This window comes from Procambarus clarkii, chromosome 26 (genome assembly GCF_040958095.1).
Source record: "Procambarus clarkii isolate CNS0578487 chromosome 26, FALCON_Pclarkii_2.0, whole genome shotgun sequence".
Classification (NCBI taxonomy): Eukaryota; Metazoa; Arthropoda; class Malacostraca; order Decapoda; family Cambaridae; genus Procambarus; species Procambarus clarkii.
In genome coordinates, this window is record NC_091175.1 from 29,742,223 (window position 1) to 29,758,847 (window position 16,625).

General features: G+C 46.2%; 1 protein-coding gene across 1 annotated transcript in view; it reads right to left on the minus strand.

The window, feature by feature from the left end:
- Positions 1 to 16,625, minus strand: part of LOC123756888 (beta-1,3-glucan-binding protein) — a 108,554-nt gene that overhangs the window by 73,177 nt on the left and 18,752 nt on the right. Inside the window, 2 exon segments of the mRNA XM_045740294.2 lie at positions 1,292 to 1,407; positions 12,153 to 12,210. Coding sequence (XP_045596250.2) covers positions 1,292 to 1,407; positions 12,153 to 12,210 — 174 coding nt within the window.

The window sequence follows — 16,625 nt, forward strand, 5'->3', positions numbered from 1 at the left end:
ATCTCTGGATTTGAAAGTTCTCGTAATCCATCCTATCATTTTTCTGGCTGACGCAATATTTGCTTGGTTATGCTTCCTAAACGTTAGGTCGTCAGACATCATTATTCCCAAATCCTTTACATGCTGTTTTCCTACTATGGGTACATTTGATTGTGTTTTGTACCCTGTATTATGTTTAAGGTCCTCATTTTACCGTATCTGAGTACCTGGAATTATCACTGTTAAACATCATGTTATTTGCTGATGCCCAGTCGAAAACTTTATTAATATCAGCTTGAAGTTTTTCAATGTCTTCAGCCTACCGCAGTACACCACTACTCACCCTACCACCGTACACCACTACTCACCCTACCACCGTACACCACTACTCACCCTACCACCGTACACCACTACTCACCCTACCACCGTACACCACTACTCACCCTACCACCGTACACCACTACTCACCCTACCACCGTACACCACTACTCACCCTACCACCGTACACCACTACTCACCCTACCGCCGTACACCACTACTCACCCTACCGCCGTACACCACTACTCACCCTACCACCGTACACCACTACTCACCCTACCACCGTACACCTCTACTCACCCTACCACCGTACACCTCTACTCACCCTACCACCGTACACCTCTACTCACCCTACCGCCGTACACCACTACTCACCCTACCGCAGTACACCACTACTCACCCTACCGTCGTACACCACTACTCACCCTACCGTCGTACACCACTACTCACCCTACCGTCGTACACCACTACTCACCCTACCGCAGTACACCACTACTCACCCTACCACCGTACACCACTACTCACCCTACCGCCGTACACCACTACTCACCTTACCACCGTACACCACTACTCCCACACCACCGTACACCACTACTCACCCTACCGCAGTACACCACTACTCACCCTACCACCGTACACCACTACTCACCCTACCGCCGTACACCACTACTCCCACACCACCGTACACCACTACTCACCCTACCGCCGTACACCACTACTCCCACACCACCGTACACCACTACTCACCCTACCGCCGTACACCACTACTCACCCTACCGCCGTACACCACTACTCACCCTACCGCCGTACACCACTACTCCCACACCACCGTACACCACTACTCACCCTACCGCCGTACACCACTACTCCCACACCACCGTACACCACTACTCACCCTACCGCCGTACACCACTACTCACCCTACCGCCGTACACCACTACTCCCACACCACCGTACACCACTACTCACCCTACCACCGTACACCACTACTCACCCTACCGCCGTACATGCTAATCTCGTGCTCCCAGACATTTTCATCTATGCCGTCGTCGAACTCGTCGTTGAAGATGAGGCAGGGGAATTCGAAGCAGTCATTGGGATCTATCACATCTGTGGGGGTCACAGGGCATCATATTATAGCCTTATCTTTGAAAAATATACAATATTTATATAATATAATAGGGAAAACAATACCAATATGGTCATCTTTTAAATTGGACGAACACTATCACATTATTTACGGCGCGGGAAAAGCAAAAATATTCACATAATTTGAAATTTACTTGAAAATGTTAAGCAAATCATAAATTATTTGGCATCAGTGTCGTGAAAATTTCATTGCAATATGTTAAAAAAGGGATTTTATACGAATTTAAGAAAAAAGTGTTGATAAGGAGAAGAGCTGCTATTAACTGGAACTAAAGGATAATGCAGTAATAGATGCAAACACCCGACCGACGCAAAGAAGAAGAAGAATAGTAAGGAAGGTCCCCAAAGTGGATCCGCAGTTGGTGCCTTTTCTAGCATTACTGAGGGATACATAGTGTAGGGTTGAGATGATACTGTGTGGGTCAGTGAGGACATGAGCAAGCCACTCCCGGGAAGCACCGGCATCCCTTTATTAATACCCATTCCTGATGCATACCAACAGTCGACACCCACCGACCTTCCTAACACCTGCCAACCCTCCCGACACCCACCGACCTTCCTAACACCTGCCAACCCTCCCGACACCCACCGACCTTCCTAACACCTGCCAACCCTCCCGACACCCACCGACCTTCCTAACACCTGCCAACCCTCCCGACACCCACCGACCTTCTGTTACGGCCCTCTCGGGACGCAACGGGGTTCTTACTCTGATGTCGTTAGAGGAAGATATATATATCCGACCCCAAGCCAGTAGAGGCTTTCAAGGGATGCGATCCGTGACGCAAGTAACTTAAAGGGAGTATGGAAAGAAAGTTAAGAACTTAATATAATATAATGTTCACCTTCACCGTTTAATATATATAATAAAAGAGTACACAAGGGGGAGGGGTATTAACACTTTACAAAGGGGATCAACACTGTAGTCTTCTGTTGGAGACTATGGATCCTCGAAGCTAGATGCTGAGTCCGCGGCGCTTTCTTCGTGGCCTCAAGACGTGTCCTCTGAGAACGCCGAGTCTACCCTGGCCACAGGTCAGCCACACCACAGGTCCACTGGGGGCACCGTCGTGGAGGCCGTCAACCACACGTCCAGCAGGTCTGCTGGCAGGTACTGAGCCACCAAGGCTGGTACGGCCACTCCACGAACGATAAAAGGGGTACGCCCTAGACAGGAGTCTCGTGTGATATCACCAATCACCCTCCTGTCCTCAATACCCCAGTGGATTATCGTCTCCAACCGTCGGTCCCGGGTAAATCCTTCCACTGCCACTCCACTGGCAGGCTTAACACACCACAGTGTTCTTCCGGGGGGACGACGTCACGACAGCTGCAGCAAACTTCACTGTATGGAGACTGGCTGCCTCGGGTAGACTGACTACACCTTCAACACAGTGGTCCCAGGTCGGCTCTGTAAGCAGACACGTCATCAATAACAGAGACACTAAAACACCACACTTACTGCCTCAGATACAAACGCCCGACATATCCACTCCATAGATGGCGCTGTCGTCGGAGCACCACCTCACCAGAGGTCAGGAGCGGCGGTGTTGAGCGCTGAACCAGACTGGAAACTGGTCCTCGAGGCCAGTACACGCTGTCCTCACTAGGTGTCGTCGTTCGTTTGGCGGGGGTTTCGGGAGCTGACCCACAGATGGCGTGTTTGTCACTGCTCCAGGCACGGACGCTGGATCCGGGTTCGTAACACCTTCCTAACACCTGCCAACCCTCCCGACACCCACCGACCTTCCTAACACCTGCCAACCCTCCCGACACCCACCGACCTTCCTAACACCTGCCAACCCTCCCGACACCCACCGACCTTCCTAACACCTGCCAACCCTCCCGACACCCACCGACCTTCCTAACACCTGCCAACCCTCCCGACACCCACCAGTGAGTGAGCGCATACTAGAGAATATGTCTTTTACTTTGAACTCATTTTGAATGGGATGCCGTGTGAACTAGCAATGGAAATCAAAACACATTTACAAGAGGGAGGTCTGAGCAGACAACAACAATGCCATGCTGTGCATCAGAGCGGCAGATCATGCTACAGTGGAGCCGAGGAACCGGCCGGCCGAGCGGACAGCACACTGGACTTTTGATCCTGTGGTCCCGGGTTCGATCCCGGGCGCCGGCGAGAAACAATGGGCAGAGTTTCTTTCACCCCTGTTACCTAGCAGTAAAATAGGTACCTGGGTGTTAGTAAGCTGTCACGGGTTGTTTCCTGGGGGTGGAGGCCTGGTCGAGGACCGGGCCGCGGGGACACTAAAGCCCCGAAATCATCTCAAGATAACAAGATCTCAAGATACATAATAACACGAATAATAATGAGTAAGAATGCTATTTCATATATTTTGTTATATATGTAATATATATAATCTGTTATTATATATAATATAAATAATCTGTTATTATCTATAATATAAATAATCTGTTATTATCTATAATATAAATAATCTGTTATTATATATAATATAAATAATCTGTTATTATATATAATATAAATAATCTGTTATTATCTATAATATAAATAATCTGTTATTATATATAATATAAATAATCTGTCCAATCTGTTATTTCCACCAATGTCAAACTTTTTTTTGGGGGGGGGGAACTTTTTTTTTAATCTGATTTTGTTGTTGTTGTTTCTACATGTTGGAGAATGTGAAGACGTTCCTGAGTATGTAAAGTTTGAGTGAGATTGGTCAACATGTTAATGAGCCACGTGTGGCACAAGTTGTCACTTACTTTGGTTTGTTGCCGATTTATTTACAGATTTCAAACTCTATTTTCTTTGTCTCTTTAGGTTGTAATGATGAATGGTGATCAGTTGCGGGCCTTATCACTTATATAAATAATACTTATTATCCTTATTAACCCATTATCCTTAACTCTGTCTTTTGTTTTTTGGGGTTATTTTTTCATTACTTCATTTCAACACATATTTACCTACAACTTTCACAGATTCGAGTACGAATGCCAACCAATGTTTATCAAAACATACGAGAACATTAATAAATTAGAACTACCATATTCGTTGTTATCTTCAATTATCTCTAAAACTGGAATTTCACCTTTGAGGCGGCTTCAAAAATGCAGTTTCTGACCGATTCTCACCATTGTTACACATGTGCATGATGGTCCCTTCTGCAATATTTATTATTTGTTTCTTTCATATACGCCAAACTTTCGGAGTTATAAATATTTGTCTAAATTTGGCGCTTATTAAAGTGCCACATTGACGATGTTTTTTACAGTAAACTCTACTGTAGTTTAAACTGCCAAACTAAATTCTAAATAATAAAAAGGAAAGTCTATGCTCTCTGGAACCATAATAACACCAAATGAACCATTTGTGAAATCTAATATTTTTAAACTCGATATGAAAACCTGAAATTATATAATTATTTAAATTAATTTTTGTTAATTGTTTGTGTGTTCATGTTACGATGATGATCTATTTGTAAAGGTTGGAGCATTTACCATGTAAATTAAGGAAATTTGTTTAAAAAGTTTGATCAAATTTAAAAACTCCTTTTCCCGGCCCTTTAATTCTTCCCGTAAGCTGATTTTATTGGAATACATTTTTAAACACATGGCAAGTTTCCGAAAATATATATTTAAATCCTCTATGTTTCCAGTGTATTAAAGAATTTGCTAGAAGATAGCTAACAGATAATCCTAGATTTTACATGTGACATGTTACCCGCCTTGAACACACATACATTACTGATCACTATAAGCGAGTACATCTTGTTTCATCATCGGACTCTGACTGAGTATGACACCTTGGTCAACGGGCTGAACTTCAACCACTGTCAAGCTCAAGCGTTATCGTACAGCTAATTAGTAACTAAATTCAAGAACAGACTATGGGTGGTCCTCAATGTAGCAGAGTCTGAAAGCTATTCAGTTGGTAGGAGCATACTATAGAGCAGCATACTATTGGGCAGCGTACTATTGGTCAGCATACTATTGGTCAGCATACTATTGGGCAGCATACTATTGAGCAGCATACTATTGGGTAGCGTACTATTGAGCAGCGTACTATTGGGCAGCATACTATAGAGCAGAGTACTATTGGGTAGCGTACTATTGGACAGCGTATTATTGGGCAGCATACTATTGGGCAGCATACTATTGGGCAGCGTATTATTGGGCAGCATACTATTGGGCAGCATACTATTGGGCAGCATACTATTGGGCAGCGTATTATTGGGCAGCATACTATTGGGCAGCATACTATTGGGCAGCATACTATTGAGCAGCATACTATTGGGCAGCATACTATTGGGCAGCATACTATTGGGCAGCGTATTATTGGGCAGCATACTATTGGGCAGCGTATTATTGGGCAGCATACTATTGGGCAGCATACTATTGGGCAGCATACTATTGGTCAGCATACTATTGGGCAGCATACTATTGGGCAGCGTATTATTGGGCAGCATACTATTGGGCAGCATACTATTGGGCAGCGTATTATTGGGCAGCATACTATTGGGCAGCGTATTATTGGGCAGCATACTATTGGGCAGCATACTATTGGGCAGCATACTATTGGGTAGCATACTATTGGGCAGCATACTATTGGGCAGCATACTATTGGGCAGCATACTATTGGGTAGCATACTATTGGGCAGCGTATTATTGGGCAGCGTATTATTGGGCAGCATACTATTGGGCAGCATACTATTGGGCAGCATACTATTGGGTAGCATACTATTGGGCAGCATACTATTGGGTAGCATACTATTGGGCAGCATACTATTGGGCAGCATACTATTGGGCAGCATACTATTGGGCAGCATACTATTGGGCAGCATACTATTGGGTAGCATACTATTGGGCAGCGTATTATTGGGCAGCGTATTATTGGGCAGCATACTATTGGGCAGCATACTATTGGGCAGCATACTATTGGGTAGCATACTATTGGGCAGCGTATTATTGGGCAGCATACTATTGGGCAGCATACTATTGGACAGCGTACTATTGGGCAGCATACTATTGGGCAGCATACTATTGGGCAGCATACTATTGGGTAGCATACTATTGGGCAGCGTATTATTGGGCAGCATACTATTGGGCAGCATACTATTGGGCAGCATACTATTGGGCAGCATACTATTGGGCAGCATACTATTGGGCAGCGTGCTCGGCTCCTTGTTGTAAGTTAGGTTTTATGACCAAAGGGCTTGGCAAGAATGGAGGGGGGGGGGGGGGTAGGAAGAATGATTAGTTTAAATTCTTGAGATAAAGGATGAGGAGGGAAAACTCGGAGTATAAAGTATTGGGTGGCCGGTCCACTTGGCTTGGAACTCTGTGACTGGCAGTGGAGTCGGTGGTGAGTATCTCTGGTGGTGTTGCGAGGTGCGATGACAGGGAGGTGGAGGCAAGTGCCTCTCTCATTCAGTTCCCATCCTATATCAGTCAGTAAGGCGCAGGCAGTCACAGTCAGAGGGTGTGTTAGCTGGAGCTCCGATTGTAGTAATATTACCATATCAATAATGGAAGGGGTAGTGAAGGAACTAATGAATCTAGTTGGAGCTCTGAGTACAGAGTTGGATTCCCTACCGGAGGAGGTACGACAGCTGCAACAACACCAGGAAGAAACAAAGGACCCACTGTCTACCATATTTAGTAAATCAATAGATTCAGGCAGAGTGCCAGAGTCATGGAAGGTTGCTAATGCGGTACCAATTTTTAAGAAAGGAGATAGATCACTTGCATCAAACTATCGGCCAATTAGCCTAATGTCTATTGTGGGGAAAGTTACTTGAATCGATAATTGCAAATACAATTCATCCTCGTCTTGAAAAACATAAATTAATAAACGAGTCGCAACATGGTTTTACAAATGGCCGTTCGTGTTTAACAAATTTGCTATCATTTTATTCCAGCATAGTTGAGGCAGTTGATAGTGGTAAGGATTGTGATATTGTGGACCTTGATTTTAGCAAAGCTTTTGATACAGTGCCACGTGAAAGACTGATTAAAAAGGTGGAGGCCCATGGTATTGGGGGTGCTATATTAAGCTGGATTAGGGCATGGCTATACCAAAGGAAACAGAGAGTTAGTATAAATGGGGTTAAGTCAGTGTTGGAAAATGTTGTAAGTTGATTGCCTCAAGGCTCTGTCCTGGGATCTCTGTTGTTTATATAAATAAAAATGTAAATGTTCGTTTGTTCAAAGTCGCAAATCTCCGAAAGTTCTTAACCGATTGCTTTGAAATTTTCAGATCATTTGATGTTACCAATTTTCTGATGATAACATCAAATCATTTGGGAATGCATCGGTCGAGGGAGTGGGGAATGGTGGGGAGGAAGAGGGGATGGGTGGGAGAACGAGGGGACGGGGGGAAAAGGGGAATGGTGGGGAGGACTGGTAGACAGGGGAAGGTTGCTGTGGCTCAGCAACAGCAATGCGTTGCTGAGCCACAGCAACGTGTGGCCGGGTACAGTTTGTAATAAATATAAATGTAGCTAAGCCAGAGAGAGGGACGAGTATCAATAGAAGGAAGAAGAAGAATCCCACTCATATACATGTCTAATCCTTGCTTGAAAGAATCGAGGGACCTCACCTCCACCAAGTCATGCAGCAACTGGTTCCATAAATCAACAACCCTGTTACCGAACCAGTATTTACCCAAGTCTTTCCTAAATCTCAACTTGTCCAATTTATGTCCATTGTTTCGTGTTCTGTCATGTGTTGATACTTTTAATACCCTATTAATATTCCCTTTGTTATGTCCATTCATCCACTTGTAAACTTCTATCATGTCACCCCTAACTCTTTGCCTTTCAAGTGAATGCAATTTAAGCTTTGTTAATCTTTCTTCATATGACTGGATTCTAATTTTGGGAATTACCTTTGTCATCCTACGCTGGACACGTTCAAGTGAATTTATACCCATTCTATAATATGGCGACCAAAACTGAACTGCATAATCTAAATGAGGCCTAACCAGAGCAAGATATAGCTTAAGAACCACACCAGGTGTCTTGTTACTAACGCTTCGATTAATAAATCCCAGTGTCCTATTTGCCCTACTATGAACATTTATGCATTGAGTGAACAAATTCACAAGGGCCGTGATGAGGGTTCGAACCTGCATCCGAGAGGATCCAAGACGCGCCTTAATCGACTGTGCCAGGATACGGAAAAGAATTGCAACCGGGAGTTCATCTGCCCTCACACGGCAGATGAACAAATTCTTGTGGATTTGTTAATTTGATGCATCATGCTGTTGTGATTTCTGTGTGTAATTTATGCATTGATTTTTTGGTTTTGAGTTTTTACTAATCATAACTCCCAGATATCTTTCGCAATCTCAACACCATCTAGCTCGTATCTAGTAACTATCATCACTACCTAGTCTCAAAACCTTACATTTGTCAGGATTAAACTGCATCTGCCAATCTTTTGACCATTTCAAAATCCTATTTAGATCGTCTTGAAATGATAGAGTCTTTTTCTGTGTTTATTTCCCTCCCGATTTTTATATCATCGGCAAATTTGCAAATGTTGCTGCTCAAACCTATATCTAAAAAATGTATATATATTATAAACAACAGAGGTCCCAGGACAGAGCCTTGAGGTACTCCACTTACAACATTTTCCCAGTCTGACTAAACCCCATTTATGCTAACTCTCTGTTTCCATTTGTATTGCCATGCCCTAATCCAACTTAATATAGCACCCCCAATACCATGAGCCTCTATCTTTTTAATCAGTTTTTCACGTGTCACTCTGTCTAAAGCTTTGCTAAAGTCAAGGTACACAACATCACAATCCTTACCACTATCAACTGCCTCAACTATGTAACACTGTAAAAGTGTTTGGGTTAGTTTATTTAAAAAAATATATATAGAATATGAGTCACAGACAGGGATTTGGAGAGGCGCCAGTTGTCTGCCTGAGATCTCACACCTCAAAGCGTTAATGACCCCAAGTGACCTGAGGTCAGATCATGAGAATTTCACCTTGCTTCCGCTAAGCGTATAATTGGGGAACCTAGTAGCTAACTCCGCCCACAAATAGATAGCCTCCGGCACTACCAAGCCACTCCTTAAACGTCGGCATGTTTGAAGGCTACCCGGCTCCAATTATACGCTTAGCGGAAGCAAGGTGAAATTCTCATGATCTGACCTCAGGTCACTTGGGGTCATTAACGCTTTGAGGTGTGAGATCTCAGGCAGACAACTGGCGCCTCTCCAAATCCCTGTCTGTGACTCATATTCTATATATATTTTTTAAATAAACTAACCCAAACACTTTTACAGTGTTACAACTATGCTGGAATAAAATGATAGCAAATTTGTTAAACATGAACGGCCATTTGTAAAACCATGTTGTGAATCATTTATTAATTTATGTTTTTCAACATGAAGACGAATGGTATTTGCAATTATCGATTCAAATAACTTTCCCACAATAGATGTTAGGCTAACTGGCCGATAGTTTGAAGAAAGTGATCTATCTCCTTTCTTAAAATTGGTATCACATTAGCAATCTTCTGTGACTCTGGCACTGCCTGACTCTAATGATTTATTATATATGGTTGACAGTGGGTCACAAAGCTCCTCTTTGCATTCTTTAAGCACCCTGGCAAACACTTCATCCGGCCCTGGGGATTTGTTTGGTTTCAGTTTCACTATTTAATAACATCCTCCCTGGTAAATGTTAAACTAGTCAACCTGTCCTCGTCCCCACCCACATAGTGACAATGGGTGACTGTAGTGTGGCAGTGGGTGTGACAATGGGTGACTGTAGTGTGGCAATGGGTGACTGTAGTGTGGCAGTGTGTGTGGCAATGGGTGACTGTAGTGTGGCAGTGGGTGTGGCAATGGATGACTATGGTATGGGAGTGGGTGTGAAAAGGGTGACTATGGTGTGGCAATGGGTAACTATGGTGTGGCAATGGGTGACTATGGTGTGGGAGTGAGTGTGAAAATGGGTGACTATGGTGTGGGAGTGGGTGTGACAATGGGTGACTGTAGTGTGGCAGTGGGTGTGACAATGGGTGACTGTAGTGTGGCAGTGGGTGTGGCAATGGGTGACTGTAGTGTGGCAGTGTGTGTGGCAATGGGTGACTGTAGTGTGGCAGTGGGTGTGGCAATGGATGACTATGGTATGGGAGTGGGTGTGAAAAGGGTGACTATGGTGTGGCAATGGGTAACTATGGTGTGGCAATGGGTGACTATGGTGTGGGAGTGAGTGTGAAAATGGGTGACTATGGTGTGGGAGTGGGTGTGACAATGGGTGACTGTAGTGTGGCAGTGGGTGTGACAATGGGTGACTGTAGTGTGGCAGTGGGTGTGGCAATGGGTGACTATGGTGAGCAGTGGGTGTGACAATGGGTGACTGTAGTGTGGCAGTGGGTGTGACAATGGGTGACTGTAGTGTGGCAGTGGGTGTGACAATGGGTGTCAGTAGTGTGGCAGTGGGTGTGACAATGGGTGACTGTAGTGTGGCAGTGGGTGTGGCAATGCCTGACTGTTGTGTGGCAGTGGGTGTGACAATGCCTGACTGTTGTGTGGCAGTGGGTGTGACAATGCCTGACTGTTGTGTGGCAGTGGGTGTGACAATGGGTGACTGTAGTGTGGCAGTGGGTGTGACAATGGGTGACTATAGTGTGGCAGTGAGTGTGGCAATGGGTGACTGTAGTGTGGCAGTGGGTGTGACAATGCCTGACTGTTGTGTGGCAGTGGGTGTGACAATGGGTGACTGTAGTGTGGCAGTGGGTGTGACAATGGGTGACTATAGTGTGGCAGTGAGTGTGGCAATGGGTGACTGTAGTGTGGCAGTGGGTGTGACAATGCCTGACTGTTGTGTGGCAGTGGGTGTGACAATGGGTGACTGTAGTGTGGCAGTGGGTGTGACAATGGGTGACTGTAGTGTGGCAGTGGGTGTGACAATGGGTGACTGTAGTGTGGCAGTGGGTGTGACAATGGGTGACTGTAGTGTGGCAGTGGGTGTGACAATGGGTGACTGTAGTGTGGCAGTGGGTGTGACAATGGGTGACTGTAGTGTGGCAGTGGGTGTGACAATGGGTGACTGTAGTGTGGCAGTGGGTGTGACAATGGGTGACTGTAGTGTGGCAGTGGGTGTGACAATGGGTGACTGTAGTGTGGCAGTGGGTGTGACAATGGGTGACTGTAGTGTGGCAGTGGGTGTGACAATGGGTGACTGTAGTGTGGCAGTGGGTGTGACAATGGGTGACTGTAGTGTGGCAGTGGGTGTGACAATGGGTGACTGTTGTGTGGCAGTGGGTGTGACAATGGGTGACTGTAGTGTGGCAGTGGGTGTGACAATGGGTGACTGTAGTGTGGCAGTGGGTGTGACAATGGGTGACTGTAGTGTGGCAGTGGGTGTGACAATGGGTGACTGTAGTGTGGCAGTGGGTGTGACAATGGGTGACTGTAGTGTGGCAGTGGGTGTGACAATGGGTGACTGTAGTGTGGCAGTGGGTGTGACAATGCCTGACTGTTGTGTGGCAATGGGTGACTGTAGTGTGGCAGTGGGTGTGACAATGGGTGACTGTAGTGTGGCAATGGGTGTGACAATGGGTGACTGTTGTGTGGCAGTGGGTGTGACAATGGGATACGAGAAAACGTGACCAGTTGGAGATAAGAGAAAACTAGTCAAGACTGAGAGAGAGGTAAAGTTGTAGTGAAAGTTGTGTAAGGTGGTCTTACCGGCAGCCAGGGCCCACGACGCCACCAACAGGACGCTCAGCGCTCTCAACATCATCATCTGAAAGGAGAAAATATGTTATATAATGGCCATGATGAGAAACATGTTATATAACGGCGTCTTGGGCCATGATGAGAAACATATTATATAACGGCGTCTTGGGCCATGATGAGAAACATGTTATATTACGGCGTCTTGGGCCATGATGAGAAACATGGTATATAACGGCGTCTTGGGCCATGATGAGAAACATGTTATATTACGGCGTCTTGGGCCATGATGAGAAACATGTTATATTACAGCGTCTTGGGCCATGATGAGAAACATGTTATATTACAGCGTCTTGGGCCATGATGAGAAACATGTTATATAACGGCGTCTTGGGCCATGATGAGAAACATGTTATATTACGGCGTCTTGGGCCATGATGAGAAACATGTTATATTACAGCGTCTTGGGCCATGATGAGAAACATGGTATATAACGGCGTCTTGGCCCATGATGAGAAACATGTTATATTACGGCGTCTTGGGCCATGATGAGAAACATGTTATATTACGGCGTCTTGGGCCATGATGAGAAACATGTCATATTACAGCGTCTTGGGCCATGATGAGAAACATGTCATATTACAGCGTCTTGGGCCATGATGAGAAACATGGTATATTACAGCGTCTTGGACCATGATGAGAAACATGTCATATTACGGCGTCTTGGGCCATGATGAGAATCTGCTAGACAATATATTATGTTGTGGTTGAATATAACAAAGAGACATTTTCATCTTGGATTGTAATTTATGAATCCCACCATGAGTGTTCACCTGGAGAGTCCCCCCCCCAGAGTGTTCACCAGGAGAGTCCCCCTCCCAGAGTGTTCACCAGGAGAGTCCCCCTCCCAGAGTGTTCACCAGGAGAGTCCCCCTCCCAGAGTGTTCACCAGGAGAGTCCCCCTCCCAGAGTGTTCACCAGGAGAGTCCCCCTCCCAGAGTGTTCACCTGGAGAGTCCCCCTCCCAGAGTGTTCACCTGGAGAGTCCCCCTCCCAGAGTGTTCACCAGGAGAGTCTCCCTCCCAGAGTGTTCACCAGGAGAGTCCCCCTCCCAGAGTGTTCACCAGGAGAGTCCCCCTCCCAGTGTGTTCACCTGGAGAGACCCCCTCCCAGAGTGATCACCAGGAGAGTCCGCCTCCCAGAGTGTTCACCAGGAGAGTCCCCCTCCCAGTGTGTTCACCTGGAGAGACCCCCTCCCAGAGTGATCACCAGGAGAGTCCCCCTTCCCAGAGTGTTCACCTGGAGATTCCCCCTCCCAGAGTGTTCACCTGGAGAGTCCCCCCCCTCCCAGAGTGTTCACCTAGAGAGTCCCCATCCCAGAGTGTTCCCCTAGTGAGTCCTCCCCCCTAAGTGTTCACCTGGAGAGTCCTCCCCTGAGTGTTCACCTGGAGAGTCCTCCCCTGAGTGTTCACCTGGAGAGTCCCCCTCCCAGAGTGTTCACCTCACCTTCATCTCTTACCTGGTTGATACCTGGTTGATGGGGTTCTGGGAGTTCTTCTACTCCCCAAGCCCGGTCCGAGGCCAGGCTCGACTTGTGAGAGTTTGGTCCACCAGGCTGTTGCTTGGAGCGGCCCGCAGGCCCACATACCCACCACAGCCCGGTTGGTCCGGCACTCCTTGGAGGAATAAATCTAGTTTCCTCTTGAAAATGTCCACGGTTGTTCCGGCAATATTTCTTATGCTTGCTGGGAGGACGTTGAACAACCGCGGACCTCTGATGTTTATACAGTGTTCTCTGATTGTGCCTATGGCACCTCTGCTCTTCATTGGTTCTATTCTACATTTTCTTCCATGTCGTTCACTCCAGTACGTTGTTATTTTACTGTGTAGATTTGGTACTTGGCCCTCCAGTATCTTCCAGGTGTATATTATTTGATATCTCTCTCGTCTTCTTTCTAGTGAGTACATTTGGAGGGCTTTGAGACGATCCCAATAATTTAGGTGCTTTATTGCATCTATGCGTGCCGTTATTGCATCTTCCCATAGGTGTGGGAATGACTTACATTGAGAATGGTGCAGGAGAGCCTTTGAGAAACTTTTAATCCAAAAATCCAAACACAAAGGTTTTATAATATATGGTTTTTCTACAACTATTTTGTTCCTAATGTATTACAAATAGTTTTTACATGTTTATATATAAAATTTATGGTGTTTTTTGTAAAATTCACTAATATATTGTGAATGATAATTAATGGCTAAATGAAACCTTCAAAATACATTTAGTTATGCTATGATCAGAAAAAAGTAGTTTTCCAAATTTTCTAAAAATCGCTCTTTTTAACACAATTTGACTCCTTATGCATTCCACTAAACACTAATATCATGTTTAAATATAAAATTTATGTATTATTCCCTAAAATAATTGATATAAATTATAAAAGTGGCTGGAAAGTGGTGTGAAAGAATCTGAAAACGTTTTGTTGTCTTATATTGGCATGTTCTTATTAACTATGTCTCAAGTGCACAGTTTATCAAACAAGAAGATTAACATTCGTCAAACCTTAAAATCTTATATGTTATCTTGCTGGTGCAAAATGGCAGAATCTTTAAGAACAGTATCTATATGACAAATGGTGTTTTCCCTAAGTCAAACAATGTAGGGTTTATTATTTTACACATATTTCTAATGACTCTTAGATGTTTACATTCTCTGAAGTATATTTGTCAAGGCTGTGTCCATCACTCTCACCACAGATTCTTAAACTCCTCTGCATGTTCAACTATAATTGTTTCAATTCTGAATCTCGATGGACATTTGTATCCAAAATGAAACCAATGTGGTTTCCTTCAGCGCCTTCAGCAGCCAGCACATTTCCTCATTCATTTCCACAGATTCCAACATGGTAGGGGATTCACAGAAATTTGGCTATTCATATTGTAATCTATTATATAAATGCATTTCCATATTATAAGACAAATACATAAGTTTATGATAAATTCGTTTTCTGTGATATAACATTGGTATGCTGTTTTTTTCTTTAAACCGCATACTGAACTAAATCACGAGAGTATATATTGTTTATATATAGAGTATATATATTGGGTGGTGGAGGGTAGTGTGGGGTGGTGGAGGGTCGTGTGGGGTGGTGGAGGGTAGTGTGGGGTGGTGGAGGGTAGTGTGGGGTGGTGGAGTTTCGTGTGGGGTGGTGGAGGGTCGTGTGGGGTGTTGGAGGGTCGTGTGGGGTGTTGGAGGGTAGTGTGGGGTGCTGGAGGGTCGTGGGGGGTGGTGGAGGGTAGTGTGGGGTGGTGGAGGGTAGTGTGGGGTGGTGGAGGGTAGTGTGGGGTGGTGGAGGTTCGTGTGGGGTGGTGGAGGGTAGTGTGGGGTGGTGGAGGGTAGTGTGGGGTGGTGGAGGGTCGTGTGGGGTGGTGGAGGCTCGTGTGGGGTGGTGGAGGGTCGTGTGGGGTGGTGGAGGGTAGTGTGGGGTGGTGGAGGGTAGTGTGGGGTGGTGGAGGGTCGTGTGGGGTGGTGGAGGGTAGTGTGGGGTGGTGGAGGGTCGTGGGGGGTGGTGGAGGTTCGTGTGGGGTGGTGGAGGGTCGTGTGGGGTGGTGGAGGTTCGTGTGGGGTGGTGGAGGTTCGTGTGGGGTGGTGGAGGGTCGTGTGGGGTGGTGGAGGGTCGTGTGGGGTGGTGGAGGGTCGTGTGGGGTGATGGAGGGACGTGTGGGGTGGTGGAGGGTCGTGTGGGGTGGTGGAGGGTCGTGTGGGGTGATGGGGGATCGTGTGGGGTGGTGGAGGGTCGTGTGGGGTGGTGGAGGGTCGTGTGGGGTGGTGGAGGGTCGTGTGGGGTGGTGGAGGGTCGTGTGGGGTGTTGGAGGGTCGTGTGGGGTGGTGGAGGGTCGTGTGGGGTGTTGGAGGGTCGTGTGGGGTGTTGGAGGGTCGTGTGGGGTGGTGGAGGGTCGTGTGGGATGGTGGAGGGTCGTGTGGGGTGGTGGAGGGTCGTGTGGGGTGATGGAGGGTCGTGTGGGGTGGTGGAGGGTCGTGTGGGGTGTTGGAGGGTCGTGTGGGGTGGTGGAGGGTCGTGTAGGGTGTTGGAGGGTCGTGTGGGGTGTTGCAGGGTCGTGTGGGGTGGTGGAGGGTCGTGTGGGATGGTGGAGGGTCGTGTGGGGTGGTGGAGGGTCGTGTGGGGTGGTGGAGGGTCGTGTGGGGTGGTGGAGGGTCGTGTGGGATGGTGGAGGGTAAGGGATGAGGAGGGCGGTTAGGTCAGGACCTTAACGGTCGTCACGGTGGGTGACGTGTCCAAACACTCGCGAGAGTTTTCATATTATGAAACGAAATGTTGTAAATATAAAAAAAATGTCGTAAATATGCAGCAAGGAAATAAGACATGTCAATGCATTAATATTATTACGGGTTTAAAAACTAAAAAATTGATGGAAATATTTCTGAATTCAGATGTTATAATGTTGAGGAATAGTTTGAGATTTCGAA